The sequence below is a fragment of the Manis pentadactyla genome, chromosome 4, assembly GCF_030020395.1.
Source record: "Manis pentadactyla isolate mManPen7 chromosome 4, mManPen7.hap1, whole genome shotgun sequence".
Taxonomy (NCBI): Eukaryota; Metazoa; Chordata; class Mammalia; order Pholidota; family Manidae; genus Manis; species Manis pentadactyla.
In genome coordinates, this window is record NC_080022.1 from 78,470,661 (window position 1) to 78,492,256 (window position 21,596).

A 21,596-nucleotide genomic window follows, 5' to 3' on the forward strand; every position below is an offset into this window, starting at 1 on the left:
CAAACCACTTTGCTTCTTCAAACAGTGTATCTGAATATACAGATGAAAGGGTCTGAGGAAGTCAACAGACTTCCAACAAACCGCTCCTTTCCCAATAGAGAAAACTGAAACCCACGAAACGTGGAGGATCCCTGAAGTCCCAGAACAGCTCGCAGGGAAAGCTAAGAGCTCTTCCCCGGGCTCCTGGCTCTAAGCCAGCCCCCCGCACTCCCTCCCTCCCCACTGCACTCTCCTGCTTTTCCAAAATAAGCAAGTTCCTAAGAAGGGGCAGATGCCACCACCAGATAGACTACAGGAATGGCTCTGCATCGTCACACAGAGATCACTCGACCAAAGAAGAGCCTGGACAGCAGCCGCATGCCACTGTTCCATTAGGTCCTGTCTGCTTCGGGGCAGTCCCAGCTGCCTAGTCTTGCCAAATCCAACAACACCCAGATCAGAAATGCCACCCAGGGGCTGCCCCCAAGCCCACGTGTGGTGTCAGCTCCCCCTGTGGCCCCCCGGCCACTGCCCGGCAGGTGGAGTCAGGCTGCTCTGGTGTCAGGCCCTTGTTGCCAGGCTCCTCTCTGCCCGTAGGGGTGGTGGAAGGTGGCCCCGGGGGCCCTGAGTCCCAAAATATCTAATCCCAGAGGCTTGGAACCCACTTTCATGCTCTTGGCCTGGCACCCTCAGACAATGTTTCTGGCTAGTCAAGTTGCTTCTAGACAACGACAATTCTAACTCCCTAGACAAGACAGCTTAGTATTTGGTTCCACCTACTCAGATGCTGACAGCTGGCAGTGTGCTCCTGCTTGCCCATGCCCACAGAGCTGCTACGCCCACCCCATCTCATGCTCTCCTTGCAGTCCACAGAGCCGTGCATCCATTCCTAACACCCCACGGATCCCACTCTACTTCTCTGCTGGTGTGGCTGGCTTGGCCTGTTTCAGGTCTGGATTTGCTCCGCCTGTCCTCCAGGTCCTGAAGCCTTTTAGGACACATCCTTTCTTTTCCCTAGAGGATGCAGAATCCTGGATGTTCCTGTGTGTGCAGGAAGAGGTGCCCTTGGTGTCAAGCAACAAATGTGACTGTGTATAATTCTGAAACCTGAATTATAAAAATGCATTTAAAATGACAGTGGTTCTCAGCCTTCTGAGAACACTTCACATTTAAGATGGATGGTGTTCATAGACATTAACATCTATCCCCAAGGCATCCACAATCTTGACAAAGCACTGCAATTGCTGGTAGTCAGCATGACCATGGACAGGTGGGCTGTTGACTGAACTGTGTGCAACTCTAACCCTTTCTTGCATTCTCCTAGAAGCATGGTTGAATGCCAAGGAGAGAGACACTGGGACAGAGACAACTTTGATTCTGATCTAATATATCAAGAGGTAATCATTTATCTCCAGCATGTATCCTAACAACCCAGCTATACAGCAAGAGGAGAACCATCTACATAAGACTCTCAACAGAACCCTTTTCTAATGTTACTAACTGCCCTTAATTTATCTCCTGAATACAAACTGAACTTTGATTTACAGCACTGGCACTTCTTCATGAGCAGCCCTGGGGCCGCCATTCTCTGACTGAGCCTCCCCAGAGCCACACCTTTAGATGCTACTTCTTGATGGATCACAGCAAGAGGCTTGGTGAACGTCTTCTTATTCTGCATCATGGCCCAAATCATCGAGGCATCTAGCGAGGTGCAGGCTTCATCAGGAGGCACACACTGCAGGGGAGCAGAGCACACAGTTGGGGGGTCGCTTGAAAGGGCCTTCACCAGTCAGCCTACACAGTTGTTCTGTGCCCCTCATCAGATCACTCGCAGCTGTATACCACAGACACACAGGAGATTTGGGTGTTTTCCAAAGAACCACCAATAATCTCAGAGATGTAGTAGCAGGCTCAGTGTATTCTCAGCTGCACTTGAAGATGCAAATATTACCGGATGACTTATAAATATTGTCTTTTCCCCCCTGTCTTCCCACAAAACAACTAGAGGTTTTAGTGTTATTTAGTCTGAAAAATAAAGAAACTATATGACAAATGTTGGCCCTTCACCAAGCGGGCTTCACATAAATGGTTCATGTTTGTGATTTGTGATTGTGGGAAACTTTGTGTACTGAATTACAAAAGTGACAGATTTTACATTTGTTGTCCAAAAAGATAATCATGTTGTCAAGTTTGTTTGATTTTCTAATCCTGATAGAGGCTTGTGCAGAATGAAGCTTTCCAGGGTCATCTGCTTCCAGTGCTCCAAAATGGATTCCTGGGGAGTCGTGCCCAGGTGTGGGGGCCAAGAGACCAGCTGCTTCTAGCTATTTCAAGGACCCAAATGTACAACTAGCATGCCCAAGCCCAGTGTATCTGTTTTTAAGAAGTATGATCATTCTCTAATACCTTTTTCTGTAAAATAGCTTTGGCCCCTTGTCTATGCTCATCAATAGATGAAGCTCTAATATGAATGACATCCACCCACTTTCATTGTAAGAAGAAATACATCAATCATTTTAAAAGTTTACAGCAAGGTTGACCCCAAAAGCTAATTAACTTCCAGCTCTTCCAATCACAAAGAGCAAAGACTTTTTGGTTTTACTGTCATTGCTGCTCTGAGCAACATATACAACAACTCTGCTCTCAAAAAAAAATACCCAACAGAGAAAAGCCTTGTAGAGGGAAACAATGGATTTTCTGTGAAGAGGCATCATTATTGAAATATATGCATTTTAGGAACAGCCTTCTTACTTTCCTACTGGTTCTTCAATTAAGTAAGAGTATGAATGAATGAATGATTCTGCATCTAACTCACTGCCTGACCCTGGGCAAGACACTTAACCTCTGGCCTCAGCTGCATCAGCAAAGGGCAGGGTTGCACTCAACAATCTTCAAGAACTCTTCTGAAAAGATTCTTAGGCCCTGAGTATTGTCTCAGAAAGCACTCAGAAATAACTAGAAATATGGCAATATTGATTATAAGCAGTAAATAGGAAGGCAATGGTTAACAGTTCATCCTAAGCCGCTGCTTTATAAACGGTGGGCTCTTGTCACATCTGCTATTTCATTTGCTCATCTACCCAGGAAGGAGGCCAGGTACTATTATTTCAGTTCTGTAGATGGGGACATGCAGGATCTGAGAAGGCAAAAGACTTGTCTAAAGTTCCTTCAATAAGTAGCAGGCCTTCTCTCCCAGTCTTCAGGCTCTTTCCACTGTATCTTGCCTTGGGTGTAATCAATGACTTTAGGTTTAAGGTCATATCTCATGTCTCTAGGACTTAGAGCTCTCAGAATGTTCTGGAAGGAAATAATAGGACTAATTTTCACAGATTAATGCACTGTGGACTGCTGCAGGCCACACTCAGAAAGAAAAATAGCCAAAACCATCAGTAAAGACCCCTGGTAACTGCCAGTCTCCCCTCCTAGAAGTTCTCCCCCACCAGCAGAGAGCAGCTGCAGCCTGCAGCCAAGTGCTTGGTTTCCCCATGGCTCTCTACCGAAGTCCACCAGCAGTCTTGGAAGGCGAAGGCCACTCAACTAAGGCATCAGTGTTTCCAAAAGCAACCTAATGAACAGTCCAAATCACCTCATATATTCATACTCCCTAATGATTTTGATCAGATTTGCTATATTTTCATATGTATTATAGTTTTCTTTGGTGTTATCAGAGAAATGAATGCCCAGGGGAATGTAATAGCACAGAGGATTCAGATCAACAGTAATCTATCTGATAATGATGATTTCCCCTTCTATTTCTACGCCTCTCTCTTACATTGAGAGAATTCCATATACATACATTACTAATGATACAGCTCAATTATTCAAGTTTTAGACATTGATTGATACACAAGTACAAAAGTATTAGAAGTTGGCTTTATATAAGATATAGAATAAATGCACATATGAAATTATACATAAATATAGCAGATCACAGCAACAAAACTATGGCAGAACACATCTTTCTTGCACAGGGCCAAACCAATGAGATATCATAATTAATCTTGCAGATCTCCTCTATAGTAGCCATTTCAGCAAGATCAAAGGGTTCTAATTTCTGTTGTGGCAACAGAATGTACTGGTTTGATACAGAGAGTGACATGAAGCAAACATGATGAACTGATATGAAACTGAGAAATTAAATATTTCTTAGTTTCCCTTAGAAGTCCTCCTGAGACAAGTCAACCTTATAATTCACACAGAGAAGGTCAAAAAACAATTGCAATACAAGTCTCAGTGGGTTCTGGAAAAATTAATCCTTACACTGAACTTGTCCTCTCGGCTCTCTGTACTTTTGGCACTGCACACTATCTGAATAGCAAAGATAAAGCCAGGCCTCTCCCTCAGTGGAAAACAGTCTTGATTTATCATTCGTAAGATACTATTAAATAGCATGCATGGAAAAAAAAAATCATACCGTCAGGATTTCTTCCTAAGACTCCATAAAACTCACAGTTCCCTACTATCACAGACTTTATTACTTCAATTGGGCAGTTCCCAAACCAAAAACCTCAACCTGCAATAACTTGTGATTAAACTTCTCCGGTAGGCCACTGCTTCACCTAAAAATGTCAAAATAACAGGACAAATGGATAAAGGCCTACTAACCTTAGGTAACTTCTGGGGGTCCTTTCCCTTCTTGGTACACAGTGTGAGTTCACACTGCAGAAAGAGCAGGGAGGTGTTGAAAACAGGCTTAAAAACAAAGCTGAATCTCTTCTTATCCACCTCAGCTTGCGGGACAGGAAAGTGCACTCTCCTGGGGTTGTAGAACTTCACTGAATCATCTTTAGGACAAATGTTCTCAATGATGGTGTAATCAGACATCCTATCAGGGTTTGAATATGGAGAGATAAAACACGTTTGGATGGCAAATCCCAATTCTTGGTCAGCCTTAGTCACAGACACCTACAAAAGAACAGAACAATCAATTCAGAAACCAGTTAGCATCTCACTTTTATTTTAGGCACAAGGGTAACATGCCAATAAGGCCCTTCTGATGAGAGACATTGCTTTATTTTCATAACACACTTATGTAGTTACAAAAATATACATTCATTGAAGAAGGAGAGGAGATATTTCCCATTTAAACTTGAAATGGAGGGTGACAGTGAATTATTTAGTTCAAATGCCAGTCTGGAAGATTCCAATACAAGATGAGTAAGTCTCTTCAATCTTCCATAAATCCTCTGGGAGATAAAAATAAACCCACATCATGCATCTAAAGTGAATTTTCCAAAACAAATAAAACACGACAGGCAAAGCTTCTACTGCTATAATAATGCATCATATCTCTATAGTGTATCACTCGTAAGGCAAGCTCTTTCATAAAGATGGCTCAAAAAATAAAGTACAGAGGCAGAATCTACTTAACCTAGTCAGGGAGGACTGAAACTTCTAAGCTGCAGCAAATCAGAGCGAGCCTATAGCACTGCAGCAAAGCTGCAGATTCACCTTTAGTCCTGTTCACAGCAAGCAGGCAGAGCCGGTCTCTGGGGCTGGATGTCAGGGACGGAGCAATCTGGTGGCAATCATGGGCCTGGCAAAGTGTCCCAGCTGATCACAGGTCCAAACCCAGCCTTGCCAAGTACTCTCCCTCCACTCTTTTAAGCCCCAAGGGTATTTTAAGGGAAATCTAATCTGGAAGGGTTTCCAACTCATTTACACTTCCCTCTTACAAAACATTTGTATGGGCTATGTCCAACTCTTGTTAAGGTTCTTTTCTTAAGAAACAGGAAATAGTGTTTGGCCAAGTGTAAACAGAATTCAAACCTCAACTATCTTGAAGTCAGCTAAAATCCCCCAGACCGACTGGATTCTCCATCTGGTGACATATGGATCACTGTGTGAAATGCCTCTCCCCTTCATGCCTCATTCCTTGACTAAACTTAAGATCAAAATAAACTAAAACACTTTAGAAATGAAGTTAGTCTGTAGCCATAAGCCAATAGCTCCAGAATCCTTTCATGGAGATATAAACACACTTTCCATTCTAAGATACCCAGGGGAATCCCCGGCATCAAATGGGGCTTTAAGGACATGACACACTATTTTGAAAGATCCCTACTGGTTAACTACAACACACTTTAACAATGATCATGTCCTTTTATTCTGCCTTAAAGCTTAATCTCTCATTTTACTGTGTGTACCTGATTAAAAGTAAAAAATAGAAAGCTTAATCCCTTAGAACAACCTTGTGAGATAAATATTTTCATCTCCATTTTATAAAAGGAGGAAAAAACTGGACACCCAGCAGATGACTTGTTCACAATGATATCGAGCAAGCACTGGGTAAAACCAAGGCTTAAACCAAGGTCCTCTGACGTCAAGTTCATTTTCTCTTTTCTATTTCACAGTAGTCCAAAGGTCAACTCAACCAAGCCCAAGATGTGGCCTTGGGAGAACACTTGGTAAGAATCTTTCCAGGAAGTGGTGTTTGTAGTCTGTAAGTATTCACATTTTATTATTTGGGCAATATTTCATATATGATCTTGGAGAGATGGCAAGTTGCACATCTCCTAAGTAAAGAGTACCCTTTACACATGAACTCAGAACCCACAATACAAAAACATGCAACACAACAAATCCAAGTCCTCTCTCCGATCACAGAGAAAGTGTGCAATAGCAGAAGATATATACAAAAGTTGTTTGGGGGGAAGAAGTATCATCACTAAGTCTTTTACTCTAAAATGTACTGGAATGAGTAGTAGAGGGACTATGGCTTTGGAGTGAGGCGAGCTCCAGGAAACTGTGTGCTCCACCACCACCTACATGCGAGGAACCCCATGCCTGTTTCCTTCCCTGCAGCAGGAGGGTGTTATGCCTACTAGATAGTTATTGGGAGGATGTGTGAAGTCAAAACCGCATGCAAACAACACAGCTCCAGCTAGTCGGTAAATACCAGCTATGGTTACTAGTACTATTCTAGATTCAAATTTGTGGGGTTATGAGCAGTTTTTTTTAATTTCCCAAGACTAAAAGAAAAGCTGCCATTATGTCACCAGCTGTCACCCACAGCTGACCCAAGACCAGGTGGCAAACCTGGTAACGTCTTGGACTAAAGGAAGGGACTGTGGTCTAGGACTCTGGGAGGGGATGTGACAAGCACAGCTTGAGAAGAAACCTGGAAATAGTTCCTATGACCAAGCCAATGATTTAGCCTAAGCAAAAAATTTTCTCATCAACTGTGGAGTCCAAACTGAGAAACAGAGATAAGGCATGGCTGCTATTTTATTTAGCAAAATATTTAGGTTCTCTCTCATACTTGAGGTAGTTTAAAACAATTTTAAAATAAAGCTGCTTATAACTGTTTCCCCTCTCCAAATTCTCCTCAATGTACTTGATATTAAAATGGTAACAAAAGGATTTGGTCCATTTCTTTTTCATCACCTGACAATGTCTTTGATGCAACTTAATTACAAAAAATTACAGATGATATGGTAAAAGGTATAAATGAGAAAACAGGAATTAAAAGAACAAAAAAAATATGGTATTTTAAGTAAGGCAGCCCTGAGGGCAGCAGGGAGAAAACCAAACACCCAGGGGAGGTTAACAGGAGGAAGGCTGGCTACTGATTAGCACAAGGCTGCAAAGCCGTGAATGAAGCCAGGCACACATTTGGAAAAGAACAAACTGCAGTAGGGCAGAACCCCCAACACCGAAGCACAACAGGGAGTCACTGACCACCTGCACGTGTGGGTTGTGCAGCCAGAAAAACTAGAAGATGATCTTGGATTAGAAGAGATCTATGATTAGCAACAGCATGCAGAAAGCAGTATATTTTCCCCAGTGGAGATGGAAAGTGTACCCAAAGAAAGAGAAGACCTCTCAGAACAGGGAATCAAAACAGAGAAGAGATCCAGGAAAATGTCTAGAGCCAGTGGGCTCTGTCCCAGAATCAGTACAAATGTGAGCTATTTGTCTTTCTAAAATAGAAATATGTGCACTGAGGTCACTTTTAATATATGGAAGTATCCCATTTCAACCCCGTAAGCTTCTCAGTCCCCCCACAGTGAAGGAGAACACCAGCTTGCAGCTTAGCACCAAAATCAGCTCATCGATGACTGTGTCCCTGTAAGAACAGCAGACATCCTGGGGCCATAAGAATATTTCTCTTTCTCTAGAGAATCCAGTCTGTGAACCTGGATATTTGCACTGCTAAGAAATTACATTTTCTCCCCTTTCAAATGACCCTTTGAGGATACATGACAATAGCATCCAGTGTGGAAAGCAGTGTGGCTCTGGAGCCAACTGCAGGAGTATGAACTCTACTGGGTGCCACCTGTGTGACCTTAGACAAGTCTGTGCCTCAGTTTCCTCATCCGTAAGACAGGGATAGTAACAGTCCTGTTTCATAGGATTGCTTTGAAAAGAAAATCACTATAACACTATAACTGAGTCTGGCACAAAATAAATCTGCAATAAACCTTAGCTGTTGTTATTTCATTATTAACACCACCACTACCAATTATTTTTGCAGTCATTCCATAGACTTATGCTATGCACAACTATTACCGTGATAAATAGGAAACAGTTTTATGAGTTTCTAGATACATTTAGATAAAGGTCTAGAAAAAAACAGTTTTCATGAGATATGGTGCACACCGATTTCGCTAAAGTGTGTATGCTTTAAAAGATAATACGTGAGGTGGACTGAAATATTCCATGGTTAACTCTGACACTGTAACTACTGAACTACTGCTCCATAAACACAAAGGACAAAGCAAGGATAGGACTTTATTAGAATTCACACTGCCAATATTTAAAAAAACATTAATCTATAAACCACTGTCTCCATTTAGTGTCATGTAGCAAATCTTTGAACTTTCCTGCTTTCGTCAGAAATCCACCTGGAAGCGTTTTCTGAGCCAAGCCCTCACCCAGAGCTGGTCAAGGGCCGTGAGGAAGAACAGGAAGAGGCCTGCTCCAGGAAGCTGTAGCTCATGCCCCAGGGAGCTACTACAACTTGGCGCTAACCTAAAAGTTCACAGCTAACGTTCAGGTCTCTCACCTCAACATAAATGTGTCCATTCTCTGCCACAGAGAAGACGCCCTGCGACGGCACCAGAAAGAGGTCAGTGTTGTACAGCTCCATGTTGAAAGTGATGTTTCTATTGGAAGGGTCCGGGAAGCTACTGGGATTCCTCATCTGCCTCAGGCTGCAGTTAAACTGGAAAAGACCAGAGAGAAATAAATCACAGTCCAATCAAAGATGATGGCCCTGCAGCTTTACGAGCTTAGGCCTTTAAGACCCATTTTTTTCCCCTTACAGTCCCTAACTAAAGCCAACCCAAAAGACAACCTTCTCCACACCTGCAAACAAATACTTACCACCACAATTTCAGGTCGGCTGAGGATGGAAGTATCTCCTTCATCTGCATCTCCTGGAAATCCATTATCACCTGACTCCAAGTCTTCATAACCATCTGGCCAACCACTACTATCCCCAGGGGATGGAACTTGTATCACAATCTAAAAGGGAAACAGCACAGTGTCAGAAAAACACCAAGTCACATGCGTTTGGGTCTATCTCACACAAACCCCCATGTAATGATTTGGATACAAACTGGAAATCTAACTTGAAAAAAACCCTGCTTTCTTAGGATTTCATCTTCAAAGAGATGAAAAATAAAGAGAAACCCAATGCACGTTCAAATTAAAACTTGAACTATGAAATGGGACTTAGTGGGGTTGTCAGGAGGACCACCTATGCTGTAGGGAAGGGACTTCTTAGGGGGCTTCTCTTTGTACTGAAAATTGTAAGGAATACTAAGAGCTGGCTAATGTAAGGAGCTCTTGATATTTGTATCCATTGAGATTTGTGTAAAGTTTCACTTGAGTTAGAAGAAAGGTCCTAACGTTTACTCCTGAGCCATTCTCTTTTCATCTTTTCTATTGCACTCCTCTATCCTTTCTTCATTTTTTCTCTAATATTTTCTGTATGGTGTCTAGATGCAGGAAAGAACATTCTAGATAGTTCTAGATAACATGAAAAAATTCACCCAAGGAAAGGATAATGATTCCATAAATAAAATCCTAATTTCTTTGCATATGTAGGGTAATCATGGTATTTTTAATGTGATTTTCACTTCACATGCTTATAGTATGAATACGTCACAAAACAAAAATATACAGTATGTCTGAAAATTACTAAAAATAATTATAACTGGAACAAACAGCGAAAACATTCTCTGAACTCAAAACAGCTAAGGCAAGTAGCTAGGATATTGCTTACCCTAGGTATCATAGTAACAATATTAACAACAATACTACTACTAATAAAATAGATATACACACATGTATATGAGAAGGAAGGGATTTAAGGGCTCATGATACACATTTCTCTTCTGAGGCAAATGACACTTAAACTTAACAGATACCACAGCCTCTTATTGGTGTTAATTTAGACACAAGTTTAAAATTCCAAAATCAAGTATATCAGTAATGTGACATTATATCTGGGAAAAAATAAACTGGATAATTACAAGAAAATTAGTGTTAGAATTGGCAGGAGGGTGCTCATCATATAGGTCAAAGGCTAACAAATTATTCCAGTAACAAAGGGAGATTAGGCCAGCCTGTTGTTGGGGAAAGATTAGCGGATAAGAGGTCAGGAAGCTGGGTCCAGTCCTGGCTCTGCCATTAACTAGTTCCTCAAATCTAAGCAAGTCTCTTAACCCCCTGGAGTTCACAATTTCCTCACCTCTGAAGTGAGGAAGTTGAAGGAATCATCTTAGGATTCTTTCCAGTTAAAACATTCTAAGATTGTCTGAGGAACAATAAATTTGGGCTCACGGAAGAAGTAGGTCGGTCCCACATGAGCCACACTGACGGGGGCACCTGATCACCAGCCTTTTCCGCGGCTGGGTCAAGTGCCGTCTACCGACCAGAAGTGGAACAGACATGAACACGCGGTTGCGCCCCATCCCACCCCATGCTAAACTGGACTAGGCGCTAAGAGCACAGATGCACGCACTGCGTCAAAGCTGCACACAGGGATCTCTGGGCCTTATTTTTACCATCAAAAGTACAACCTGAGTGGCAAAATTAACATTATAAGTTCTCTTAGATTGTATGTTTCAAATTCTTTTAATATGCACTGCCTTGTGTCTTTCTCTGCAAGAATAGGTTTAATTGGAAGAGAAAAGATTTAGATGAACTGACAAGAATGATTTCTGCAAAGGTAGGTTAGCTATTACAATGGATTGTCACTGGGGTAATCTGTGAGATCTCCCTCTGGGGAACTTCAGAAGTAGGAGATTTTCTTTAATTTAGGGTCTTTCCCAGAGGTGGAGAGAGAGACTTAATAATAATTTCTTGAAGGCATGAAGGCCCTTATTGGATTTCCTCTTTTGCCTCTTTTGTTCATGAAGGAGGAGGAAGTCCTCCCCCTTCTGGAAAAGACTCAAATGAGGCCAGAGAGCACCGATCTTGTGAGCTAAATTGCACAGATGGGCCCTGGGCTTGGATTTTATCTGCATAAGGACCAGGTCATTTGGTCTTGCTCGTTGGCCAGAGAGAGAAGTCATAAGCACCTTCCCAGTGAACCCTTTGTCACCAGGAGATGGAAAGAGGTGTGGAAGAACTGACCACAAATGCCTCTCCCAGAGAAATGGAGCCTCCCAACTCCCACAGATTCACCAATAAAGCAAATAAGTAAAACAGAGTTCAGGGCCAAAGCACATCCTGTTTTGTTGGGACCTGACACTGGCTCTGTTCAAACCTGGGGTATATGCCCCTCCTCATTTTCACAGAAATTTTAAGACTGATTTTAAGGTAACACCCAGCAAGGCTCTGGCAAAGGGCCAAGTTTCGTTCTGAAGAACACTCACGGAGTTATAGTAAACCACACCAACAGGGGCTGACCACCGGTGCCGCGTACCACAGCCGTGCAGGGGAGACTCCAGAATGAAGTGGGTGCCATTCATCTTGGCTTTGCAGGTAGGATCCAGCAAGGTGAGCTCTATCCCCGAGTAGCTGTCAGCCTGAAACAACCACCACCGAGGAAATGAAAAGGGGCCCGCAGGTAGTCTGCAGACACAGTGTGCACGTTTGGCCTGGGCTGCCAAGGGGCATCTGTTGACAGCCTGTACGCCCTCCCACCCCCCTTATCTTTTCCCAGCCTACCACCTCTCAACAGCCCAAGGACTGTGTTTGTTGGCCTTGGAGCTCAATAGCAAAATATTGACACACAAGGATCTGGAACCTCCCCTTACTAAGAACAACAGGACCCGGGTGAGAATCACAGCCAAGAGGAAGTGAGCCCAACCAACTGAGAAAACAGTATCAAGTCTCCAGAGTTCAAAAGTGAAAGAGCTAGATGGAAAGAATGGATACATAGCGGGGCGAGGTGGGCAGGGAGGCAGGCTTCTCTTCTCCCCTCTAAGAAACCGCACTGACCTGCACGGAACCTTTCTCTACAGCCACCATCATCTTTTCACTGTCGCATTTGACTGAGAGGGTGACCTCCCTGTTCCCTTGCGCCTCCTCAGGCTCCCTTAGACCAGGAAACAGCTGTATGCTGGGGATGGTAGGGTCCTTTGGCTGGGGGATCCCATCTGCTCCCCCTTCTTTCTGGACTCTCCTGGAGATACCGGGGAAAGGAAAGGGGAAACCTCCATTCCGGCCTGCCCCTCCCCGGATGGGTGGGTGGTCCAGGTCCAGAAGGATCTGTAGCTCAGGAGGGATAGTATGGACTTCTTCATCTCTCATCTCCTCTGCAGGTAACAGAGAAAGGCAAAACACCATCAGTGTATGACACAGGCCACAGTCCTCATCCAGAGGTAAGAACCAGAGGCATTAGCACAGAATGGCACGTGTAAAATTACTTTTAACAAGCGCCGTATCAAAGAGAGGAGGAGACTGGAAGCTTGAATTCTCGTCTTGGTGTTCTTTCTAACTAACTGTGTGGCTCTGTGCCACTGTCTTAATTCTCTGTGCCTCAGTTTTTCCCAAGTTTTAAATAAGACGGTGGATTAGATCAGTGGTTCTCAACTTTGGCTGCACACTAAAATCACTCTGGGAACTTAAAAAAAATCCCTATGCCCAGCCAATCAAATATCAGGCCCTCTGAAGTGGCACGTCATCATTAATTTTTAAAGCTCCCCGTATGATTCCAGTGGACAGTCAAGGTTGAGAACCATTGGATTAGATGATTCCTAAGGCCCTACAAGCTATAAAAATCTATGAGTCAATTAAGTTATGTGGGACAATATTATTCTACTCAAATGTCATTGACATACTTCCCTTGAATCTAGAGATTCTTTAGAATAGTTTCTCTAAAGATTTTTAAAAACTATTTGCTACCTCCTTTTTTACTGCTAAATTCTAACAGGTATCTAGGCACCCTGGCCTTTTAGAAATTAGTCCTGAAGGAAAAGAGAAAAAGCTGCTTAGGCACACTTATTTCTTCAAACTCAGAGAATTCAATCAATACTCAGTGTTTTGTCATATTTTCAACAATTCAGAGAAAAAAAATTCCCCCAGGCTTCTCTACATCCACTCTCCAAAGCCAACTGATGTATGACTGATACTTGCAGGACGCTCAGTGGCAGTTGGGAGCGAAGATTACCAGCAGACGTTAACTCTCACTCAGTACAATCTTTTTGAAAAAGATGGCACAGCTGTATGGGTTCCAAAGAAGCCAGAACTTAGGAGAGTTTTTAATTTGTACTTTGATAAAACCTTCACAACAACCCTGTGAGGCAAGTCTACTGCTCCCCCATATCACTGAGGAGGAACAACCTGAGGCTCAGAGGTCAAGCAACTTCTGAATGGCCTGTACTCCTAACCTTCATCCTGATGGCACTGCTCTCAGTAGCACGGCCATGGGGTGAGGAACAGGTCTGGGGATCAGAAAACTTGGGATTTGAGTCTTGCTAGCTCTGAGTCAGAAAACCTCAAAAACTTTTAAGTTTCTGCTTTCTGCTCCATCAAACTGGGGTAATACTCATGCATAGAAAGAGACAGCACATGGATGGTCCCTGTGACTCTTTTCCTAGAAGATACAGCCTGACCTAGGATTTCCTGCAGTCCCAACCTCTGTGCCTCTTAGCTGTAAGTGATTATCAGGTGCCTCAGAGAAAGAGCCAGGCTAATCTATCCTTAATGTAATCACAGCGACAGTGAACTCTAACAAAGTAGTCCACCATGCAATCACCTCTGTTACTGAAAAATCTGTATTAAAGATAGTGTCTTTAAAATAATCTATCACAATACTAGATAACTTTAAGCTTTATAGTAAAAGGAGTCAAATGGATCATTCAAGTTTGCAAAACAGCACCACATAAGCTGAAATGAGTTCCTCATTGGAAAGCTTCATCTGGGGGATATTTTTAATTAAAAAACAAAAAACACATACTTACCATTGTTTCCAAGCCGAAGATGAAATCTGTTAGCCACAGCAGCCACTGTGTATGATGTTACTGGACTATAGCCATTGTCCAAAGCCCACTGGACCAGACTCTCTTGGGTTGAAGGAATGTCATCTCTTTTTGATTTGGTCATTACCATGGATCTTTCACTCTCTTTCCCAAAGCCAACACTATTCGGAGCCTGAAAAGAGGAGCAAAATTTCACTCAGGAGTCTAAAATTAAATGCGCTTTAAATAAGACTAAATATCTGAAACAAATAGATTGTATATTGCATATGAGAGAATTATTTATTCTTTTGACCCCTGTTTTCCTTGAGCTGAGAACACTGATATGAAAATCTTTAACAGTAGATTAAGAGAAATCTATTCATGCTGTTTACTCATATCATTTAGGTTGTTTAAATGTTAGTAAAAATAACCCAACAACAGCTAAGTAGCTACACACTAAGTCTACCCGGTATGTCACTGCAGAGTTAATGTCTGCATTATTAATATACATATCAAATAGGTATACCAAAATTTCCCTTATTTTTATTTAAAACTATCCATAAAGTATGTAGATAAATATGCTATATTGCAAACAAAAAAACAAACAAACAAAAACTGGCTTCTCTGTCCTATGCCCTAAATTTAAATGAAAGAAGGTATAACCTAGTCACATGGGTGTGGTGACTACCTCATCTTTGTATACGGTTAAACTCCATATGGTAAAACAGCCAATGTTTCTATTTCATTTATCATTTATGGTTAATTTTGCAATCCTGCAATTGTATTTATTTGCCAAATCTATTAACTAAATATGCTTAGATTTTATGTTCTAAATACTAATTAATTTAGGTTACTGTCCCTCTAAGTACCCATATTTTATCCAGCAATACAAGTAAGTCTTAAAATTGGCTTTCACTTTGTAATCAGTTACAAAATTAAAACTGAATGATAGAAATCTTTCTGGGTTAGGACATAAAAGGACTCTGAGTAATCAAGGCATGGAAGGGAAATTTCCCTGTCACCTGACCCCCGCAGCAGTGATCTTGTCAGATGGAAGGTCAGGTGGTGAGGGGGCCGACTGACGCAGAGGGGGCCCCAAAGGGAAGGCACCACATCTTCAACAACTGCTCCCACAGGGCTGGAAAGCCCTTCCAGTGTACAGATTATGCCATTTTCATGCCGCATAAAAGTCACTTTAATTTCCATGCCCAATTATTTTCTCCTGTACACATGAGCATTCTTCCTAAATTCCCCATTTGTTTCCCATTCTGTTTGCCCCTAACATGACTAAATATTAATCCTTTCCCACTGTAAAACCATAGAAGATTCACAGGCTCTAAGGTCTCTCAGCCTCTTTGGTTGTGGGATACTGGCTGAGGACACATATATTCAATTCAAAGCTTAAAGGCTCTCACTCAGTATATTTTCCTATTACCCGAAGAGCTTATCTGAGGAGAAACTGCCAGATGGGCCAACCACAGTCACACGCAAAGGAACCAGACCGATCTTTGATGAAGCTCTGTAACCATCTACAAAAAGTCCGTTTCAGAGATTCAAGCTCTTACTCTCATTCAGAGAAACTCTTGCGGGGGGAGGAAGGGCTAAAGAGAAAGGAAGGAAGAAAGGACAGACAGATGAAAGAAGGAAGGAAGAAAACTAAAATGAGGGAAAGAAGGATCCAATTTGTTCTTAGAATGTTTTACTCATTCAGTCAACAGCTTGTGAGGCACAGCTTGGTCCAGCCTTTCAAAGCAGCGTATCATTTTGATTGGCTGGAGTTGCAACACAGGCCTGAACAATACTGCTTGGCCTCATCTGCCCTAGTCTTTCATGTTGCTGGACAGCTGAGAAAATACTGTATTTCCAGAATACTATCATCATAATTGCAATCTGTCCTTTCCGTACAATACGGAATGGTGTTTTTACACGTTTCCACATTAGACCCAGAAGCTGTCAGTACAAGTCATATGCCTTGGGATTATGCCTTGGGATTTCCAAGTCTGGACATCTATCTACACATATGTAAAGGAGTGAGGCTTGGGACAATGGCAGGCAAGTTGGTTCCTAGCAGTGAGAGAATTACACAACCTGTATTTCTGGGAGTCCCCAGGCTTTTTTAAGTCCCCAGTGTGGCTGCTCCAAATGAAAGTGTTCAAGGGGGTCTCCAAATACCACCGCCATCACTCCCAGCCACATCTTCATGAAGGATGATGAGCTAGGTAGAGTCTGAGTGCCTCCCTCTCCCCACCCACCACCAACACACACTTGCACCAGAACTGTTGGTGTAGGGGAGGGGGCCTAGGGAAGGGGGCAATCTGAGAGAGTAGCATGTATTCCCACTGGGATTTTAAAAGGTCTGTTCTAAGAACAAGCTAGCCATCATCAACCTGGAAGTCCTCAGGCTACATGAAATAGTACAGCAGGAAATTTCTAACAAGTTTCTACCTATTCTTTGAGGTTTTTCCAAAATGTGACTATGTGCGGTCTTTAAGAGACCTGAAGAAAAAGTCAGAGCTGGGCATGGCAATGTGGACACTTCTAATATTCCCCCTTTTGCCCAAAGCACTGCCCTCTGCACCTCTTCGGACCATTCTATCACCTGGAAGGTGCCTTCTGCCCATTCTCCACCCCCAACACACACAGACACACACACACACACCACCCATGCTTAATGGGCTCTTCTTTAAATTTACCCCATCGAGTTCCTTACAATTCCTTCAGAAGACATTTTCTTTGTCTCCACTTTGTTTAGAGAAATTAATTGCTCCTATAGACAAACATTTAAAGAGTGCTCATGAAAGGAAGATGAACTCCCTTTTCATGGCAGGTACAGTGCCAGGAGCTTTACATATGTTACATTATTTAATTCTCCTCCAAAATATAAGGAGATAGATAGGCATTATTATTCTTTTGTTATAGAAGGGGAACCTGAGGCTCACAAAGGTAAAACAGGTAACTGAGAACTCCCCATGTGCATGGAATTTTACTGAGTGCTTTAGATGAAACACATAGTATCACTTAACAGGTACTTGTTGAATGAATGAATGAATGAACGAAAGAACAAACTTGGCTAAGCCTCACAATAATTCTCAAGGTGAGTTCTGTCATTATACCCATTTCACAGGTGAGGAAACAGACTCCGAGTTCAACTGGATTGCCCAATATCAACTAGGAGTAATGACAATTAGAGATAGGATTTGAATCCAGCTCTGTGGCACCGAAGCCAAGGTTCTTTCCACTTTACCATGACATCTCAAAAGGAACCATTAGAAGCAAGGTCACTATGAACCGTTTTCCCCTAAGCACACACGTATGCCTTCTTATTAGCAGATACCTTTTCGTCACAGCACAGTCAGAATTCACATCTGAGACAGGGAGTTAGGAAATCACAAAGCATGAAAATGACTGGGGGAATAAAACAGAACATTGTGAAACATTACCTAATTGTTTAGTAATGCTGTCATGCATTGTCCAAAATTGGCCTGGAGCAGGAGTACAGCCAGAGAGAGGAATATAAACAGATCTTCGCTGGGATGAGCAATCTCAGTTCTAGCCTTTCTGATTCATATGTGAAGTAGGGACATGCAAAGGGAACTCCAGGTCTGCCCCAGGCCAAGCACACAGACTCAGGTAGAGAAAGAGCCATTGAAGTGTCAGTGCTGAAAGAACATTTACACAAGAACTCCAGCAGGGAATTAAAATGGAGCGTATGTTTTGCCTTTCAAAGCATGATTCCCTTTCCTGTTTTTGTTATTCTGAAATTAAAAACATTTGGTTGGTGTGCCAGGCAGCAAAGGCTGCAGACACCCCAGGTCACTAACATCCTTCTTGCCACGCCAGGGGAAGGCCATCAAAGCAGCTCTGACTTCAGAAAATCAGAGCTGGGCTCTGTGCTCGACACTAAATTAATGTCCCATCATTACACATGATGGTTTACTGGGATCCTCTCAAAGTTAAAAAAAAAAAAAAAACAGAAAAAAACCCCACAGGAACCAGAAACAATTACTTTAAAATTAAGACATGTATGCCCGTGGCTCTGCCTGCCTGGTGAGTGCTTATACATGATGCTGCTGGGGAGACGGTGGCTTTGTTCACTGCTCTATCACATGGAAGGTGCCACAAATGAGTAATACCAAAACCAAAGGCATTGTGCTCCCCAAATATTAAAAACATAAAACCGACTCCAACTGATTAAATGCAGGTAACTGAAAGAGGAAATCAGACACAATATTTTTTTTTAAATTTGAGCCTGCCTAAAAGATGCTAAGGTAATTATTTTCTTAAAAATAAGGAGGACTTTCTTTGACTCTCAGTATAATTTGCACCAGTATTCTGTCAAACAGTTACCTCCCTAAACATACCTGAAAAAGATTTATTTTACCAAATTTCAACAGTCACTTTTCTGGAAACTAGCTGCCGTTTGCCTATCATGTCAACCAGTTGAGCCTAAGTATACTGCCTTCACGGAAAGCATGTTTAAGTCATGTTTAAGGTACAGGCTGCAGGGGTGCTTCTCCTGGATCATGTCACTGACCTCTATGTGACAACGATTCTTTTATCAGTGTTTCATCCTTAGAAGTTAGAAACAAGTGAAGAGACATGCCAACACCAGGTATTTATCTCAAAAAGGAAAGAAGACAGTGTGAGCTGGGGTCAGCCTAATTTCCCATACCTTCTCTAAATACCTAGCCCCAAAGTGAGAGCTGATATTCAGGGCCATGACGCTGGGGCTCTTACAGGACTCCCAACCATGAAAGACTTAATTGTGTTCATTATTTTACACTTACTATGACTGGAAAGTAAACGAGTACATTTCAGGAATTTTGCAAATGAGGCAACTGGGGTCCAGAGAGGTTAAGGGACTTGCCCAAGGTCACATTTTGTAAAGGGCAGGGTCTGGGCTCAAATCGGGGTCTGCCTTGACCCAAGAGGCCATGCTTTTAACAACCACTCTGTCTGCCCCTGTCAAGAGAAACCAAGGAGCAGCTTGTTTTATAAAGTGAAAAATAACTGAGAGAGCTTGGACAGACAGCAAAGTGGCAGAAATTTTACAAAAATACATATAAGCACAACTTAGTTACTGCCATTCATTGAAACAAAGAAAAAGTCAACCAACTTACGATAACTTTCAGGCTTCCCTTCACATCGAAAGATTTGATTACCCAGTTGATAGACTTTTTGCACTTCAAGATCAGGATGAGATTTTTGACCACCTCAGGATCTTTTCGAGAAGGCCTTATGTCAATTATTACATCCACCTGGAAAGCACTGTGAATGGAAAACAAAGGCACAGTTAGGACCCAAGTGCCAGAAAGTTGCAACTATCTCTGCTCTTCCAAGTCTTCAAGTTTCCAGCGTCTGGCCAGTTTATTAAAAAGCTGGAGTTGATCCCAAGCAGATGGCATGTGCAAAACAGATTGTTTGTGCACACATAACAAAACGGTTTTACAGAAGAGAAAAATATGGCTGCTGTTAATTGGCCACTAAAATTTTTCTCTTCTTTGAAACAGGAAAAAAAAAAAAAGGTGGTTACTTAATGCAGCCACTGTTTGAAACGGACTTGTGCACACTAGGAGAGTTTATTTTTGAAGCAGAACTGTCGCATTTTCAACCTTCAACACCTTAAACATGTAACTTTCCTATTTGTTAAATGCTCAAAGTCCTTCAAAACTACAAGTGGTTGCCAGTTTGGTGAGTAGAAGGTGGCAGGGAGGAGGGAGGTCTGGCAGTGAAAAAAATCAGGACACTTCAGAATAAAACAAGAGGCAAAAAGCTGGAGAATTTCTTGACTTATATAAGGTTTAGGTAAGCCATTAACATTTGCACAGAACCATATTTACTTTCCCAAATTTCAGGACATACAGTTATTAGAATAGAGAAAACAGCCAGCCAACCAAGTGATTACTAGAAAACTGATGAATACACTGCAAACTTCTAAGAATTCAGTATAAGAGACTTTTTAAAAATCAAACAATAACATCTCTGTCACTCTGAATTTAAGAGAGTCTTTCTTCCCTTCTTGGTACTGCACACTTGTAAAGCATAAGATGAATGACATACTCAAATGAAGCCACAGACTTAATATCTAAGCACATTCGCCAGATTGTTTCTCTTCTCATTCTTTAATTTCCCACAAAATTCTTCATGTGGGGCAGAATAGCATCTTACCCAAACTGATATGTAGTTTATTCACTTTTGAAACTTAAATTTGATTAGAATTTTAACTTTGAAATCTCTCTACAATATAAATTTCCATTTTAAGTCACCAGTCTACATGACAAACAAACTAAAGAGGGAATAAAGGCTACTTTTCCCATTTTTTTCTATTTTTCTTTCTTTTCTTCCCTAATCATTCTTGATAGGGAGGGTTAGACTCTCAGGCCTGGGGCAGAAAGCTGAGCTGGGGAGGGAGAGGCAGAACAAGAACTCAAGGGCATGCAAGTGGTGTCTAATGGCTCTTTGGTGCGTCACCATGAAGGACCACACCGGACACACCCCCAAAAGACACACACAGCTTTAAAGCAAACAGTTATGTGCAAAAAGTGCTCCGAAGACACTATGAACAGAATTTTACTAAAAACAGATGTTACTAAAATGATAATTATATTAATAAGATACATTCTGCAATCTTTTTTTTTTTTTTTTGAGGGATAACCTCATTCAAAGGAGATAATGATGAATCTAGCATGCCTATGTGCAATTAGTGCCCAGAAGTTCAGAATAGGCTTCAGGAACTTACCTGGAATATAGGGGCTCTAGAGACAGAAGCAGAAAATACAATATACCACTGGTGCCGTTACTCCTTTCTTCAAAGCTTCTGTTAATTCATCCAAAGCGTAGATGGCTCCCTCCCTCCCACACTGGAAGGGTTGCACCTCTCCCTGCCCTCGAGCCAGGAAAGATCTTCATTTTCTTCTCTTCTCAATTCAGAACACACACACACTCACACTCACTCACCTGTAGGGGTTAGAGTTGGGGGTGATTAGCTCAATGATGTGTATTTCTTTATCCTGGGGTTGGCTGGACAGCACACAGCCTTCTGCAGCTTTGGGCTGAAGGTACTCAGCAAGGTAATTGAGTGACAGAAAATTCTTCCCTATGTTGCACATGGGAGGGAACACCTGATCTGAAAATAAAGTAGCACAGAGCAATCCATCAACCCAGGACTGAGTCAGGTAACCAGACTCAAAGGAAAGGTAACAGTGACACAGCAAGTGCAGGACACAGGGAACAGTAAGCCCCAAGGAATGGCCTTAGAAC

General features: G+C 42.2%; 1 protein-coding gene across 2 annotated transcripts in view; it reads right to left on the reverse strand.

Annotated features, from left to right (window-relative positions):
- The window catches only part of TGFBR3 (transforming growth factor beta receptor 3), a 186,785-nt gene that overhangs the window by 23,237 nt on the left and 141,952 nt on the right, over window positions 1-21,596 (reverse strand). For both annotated transcript variants that reach the window (XM_057500413.1, XM_057500412.1), the window contains 9 exons: window positions 21,294-21,462; window positions 19,457-19,604; window positions 14,340-14,529; window positions 12,376-12,692; window positions 11,808-11,960; window positions 9,307-9,447; window positions 8,987-9,145; window positions 4,585-4,884; window positions 1,594-1,714 (listed from right to left, as the gene is read on the reverse strand). In XM_057500413.1, coding sequence (XP_057356396.1) covers window positions 1,594-1,714; window positions 4,585-4,884; window positions 8,987-9,145; window positions 9,307-9,447; window positions 11,808-11,960; window positions 12,376-12,692; window positions 14,340-14,529; window positions 19,457-19,604; window positions 21,294-21,462 — 1,698 coding nt within the window. The remainder of the gene's footprint in view (window positions 1-1,593; window positions 1,715-4,584; window positions 4,885-8,986; window positions 9,146-9,306; window positions 9,448-11,807; window positions 11,961-12,375; window positions 12,693-14,339; window positions 14,530-19,456; window positions 19,605-21,293; window positions 21,463-21,596) is intronic.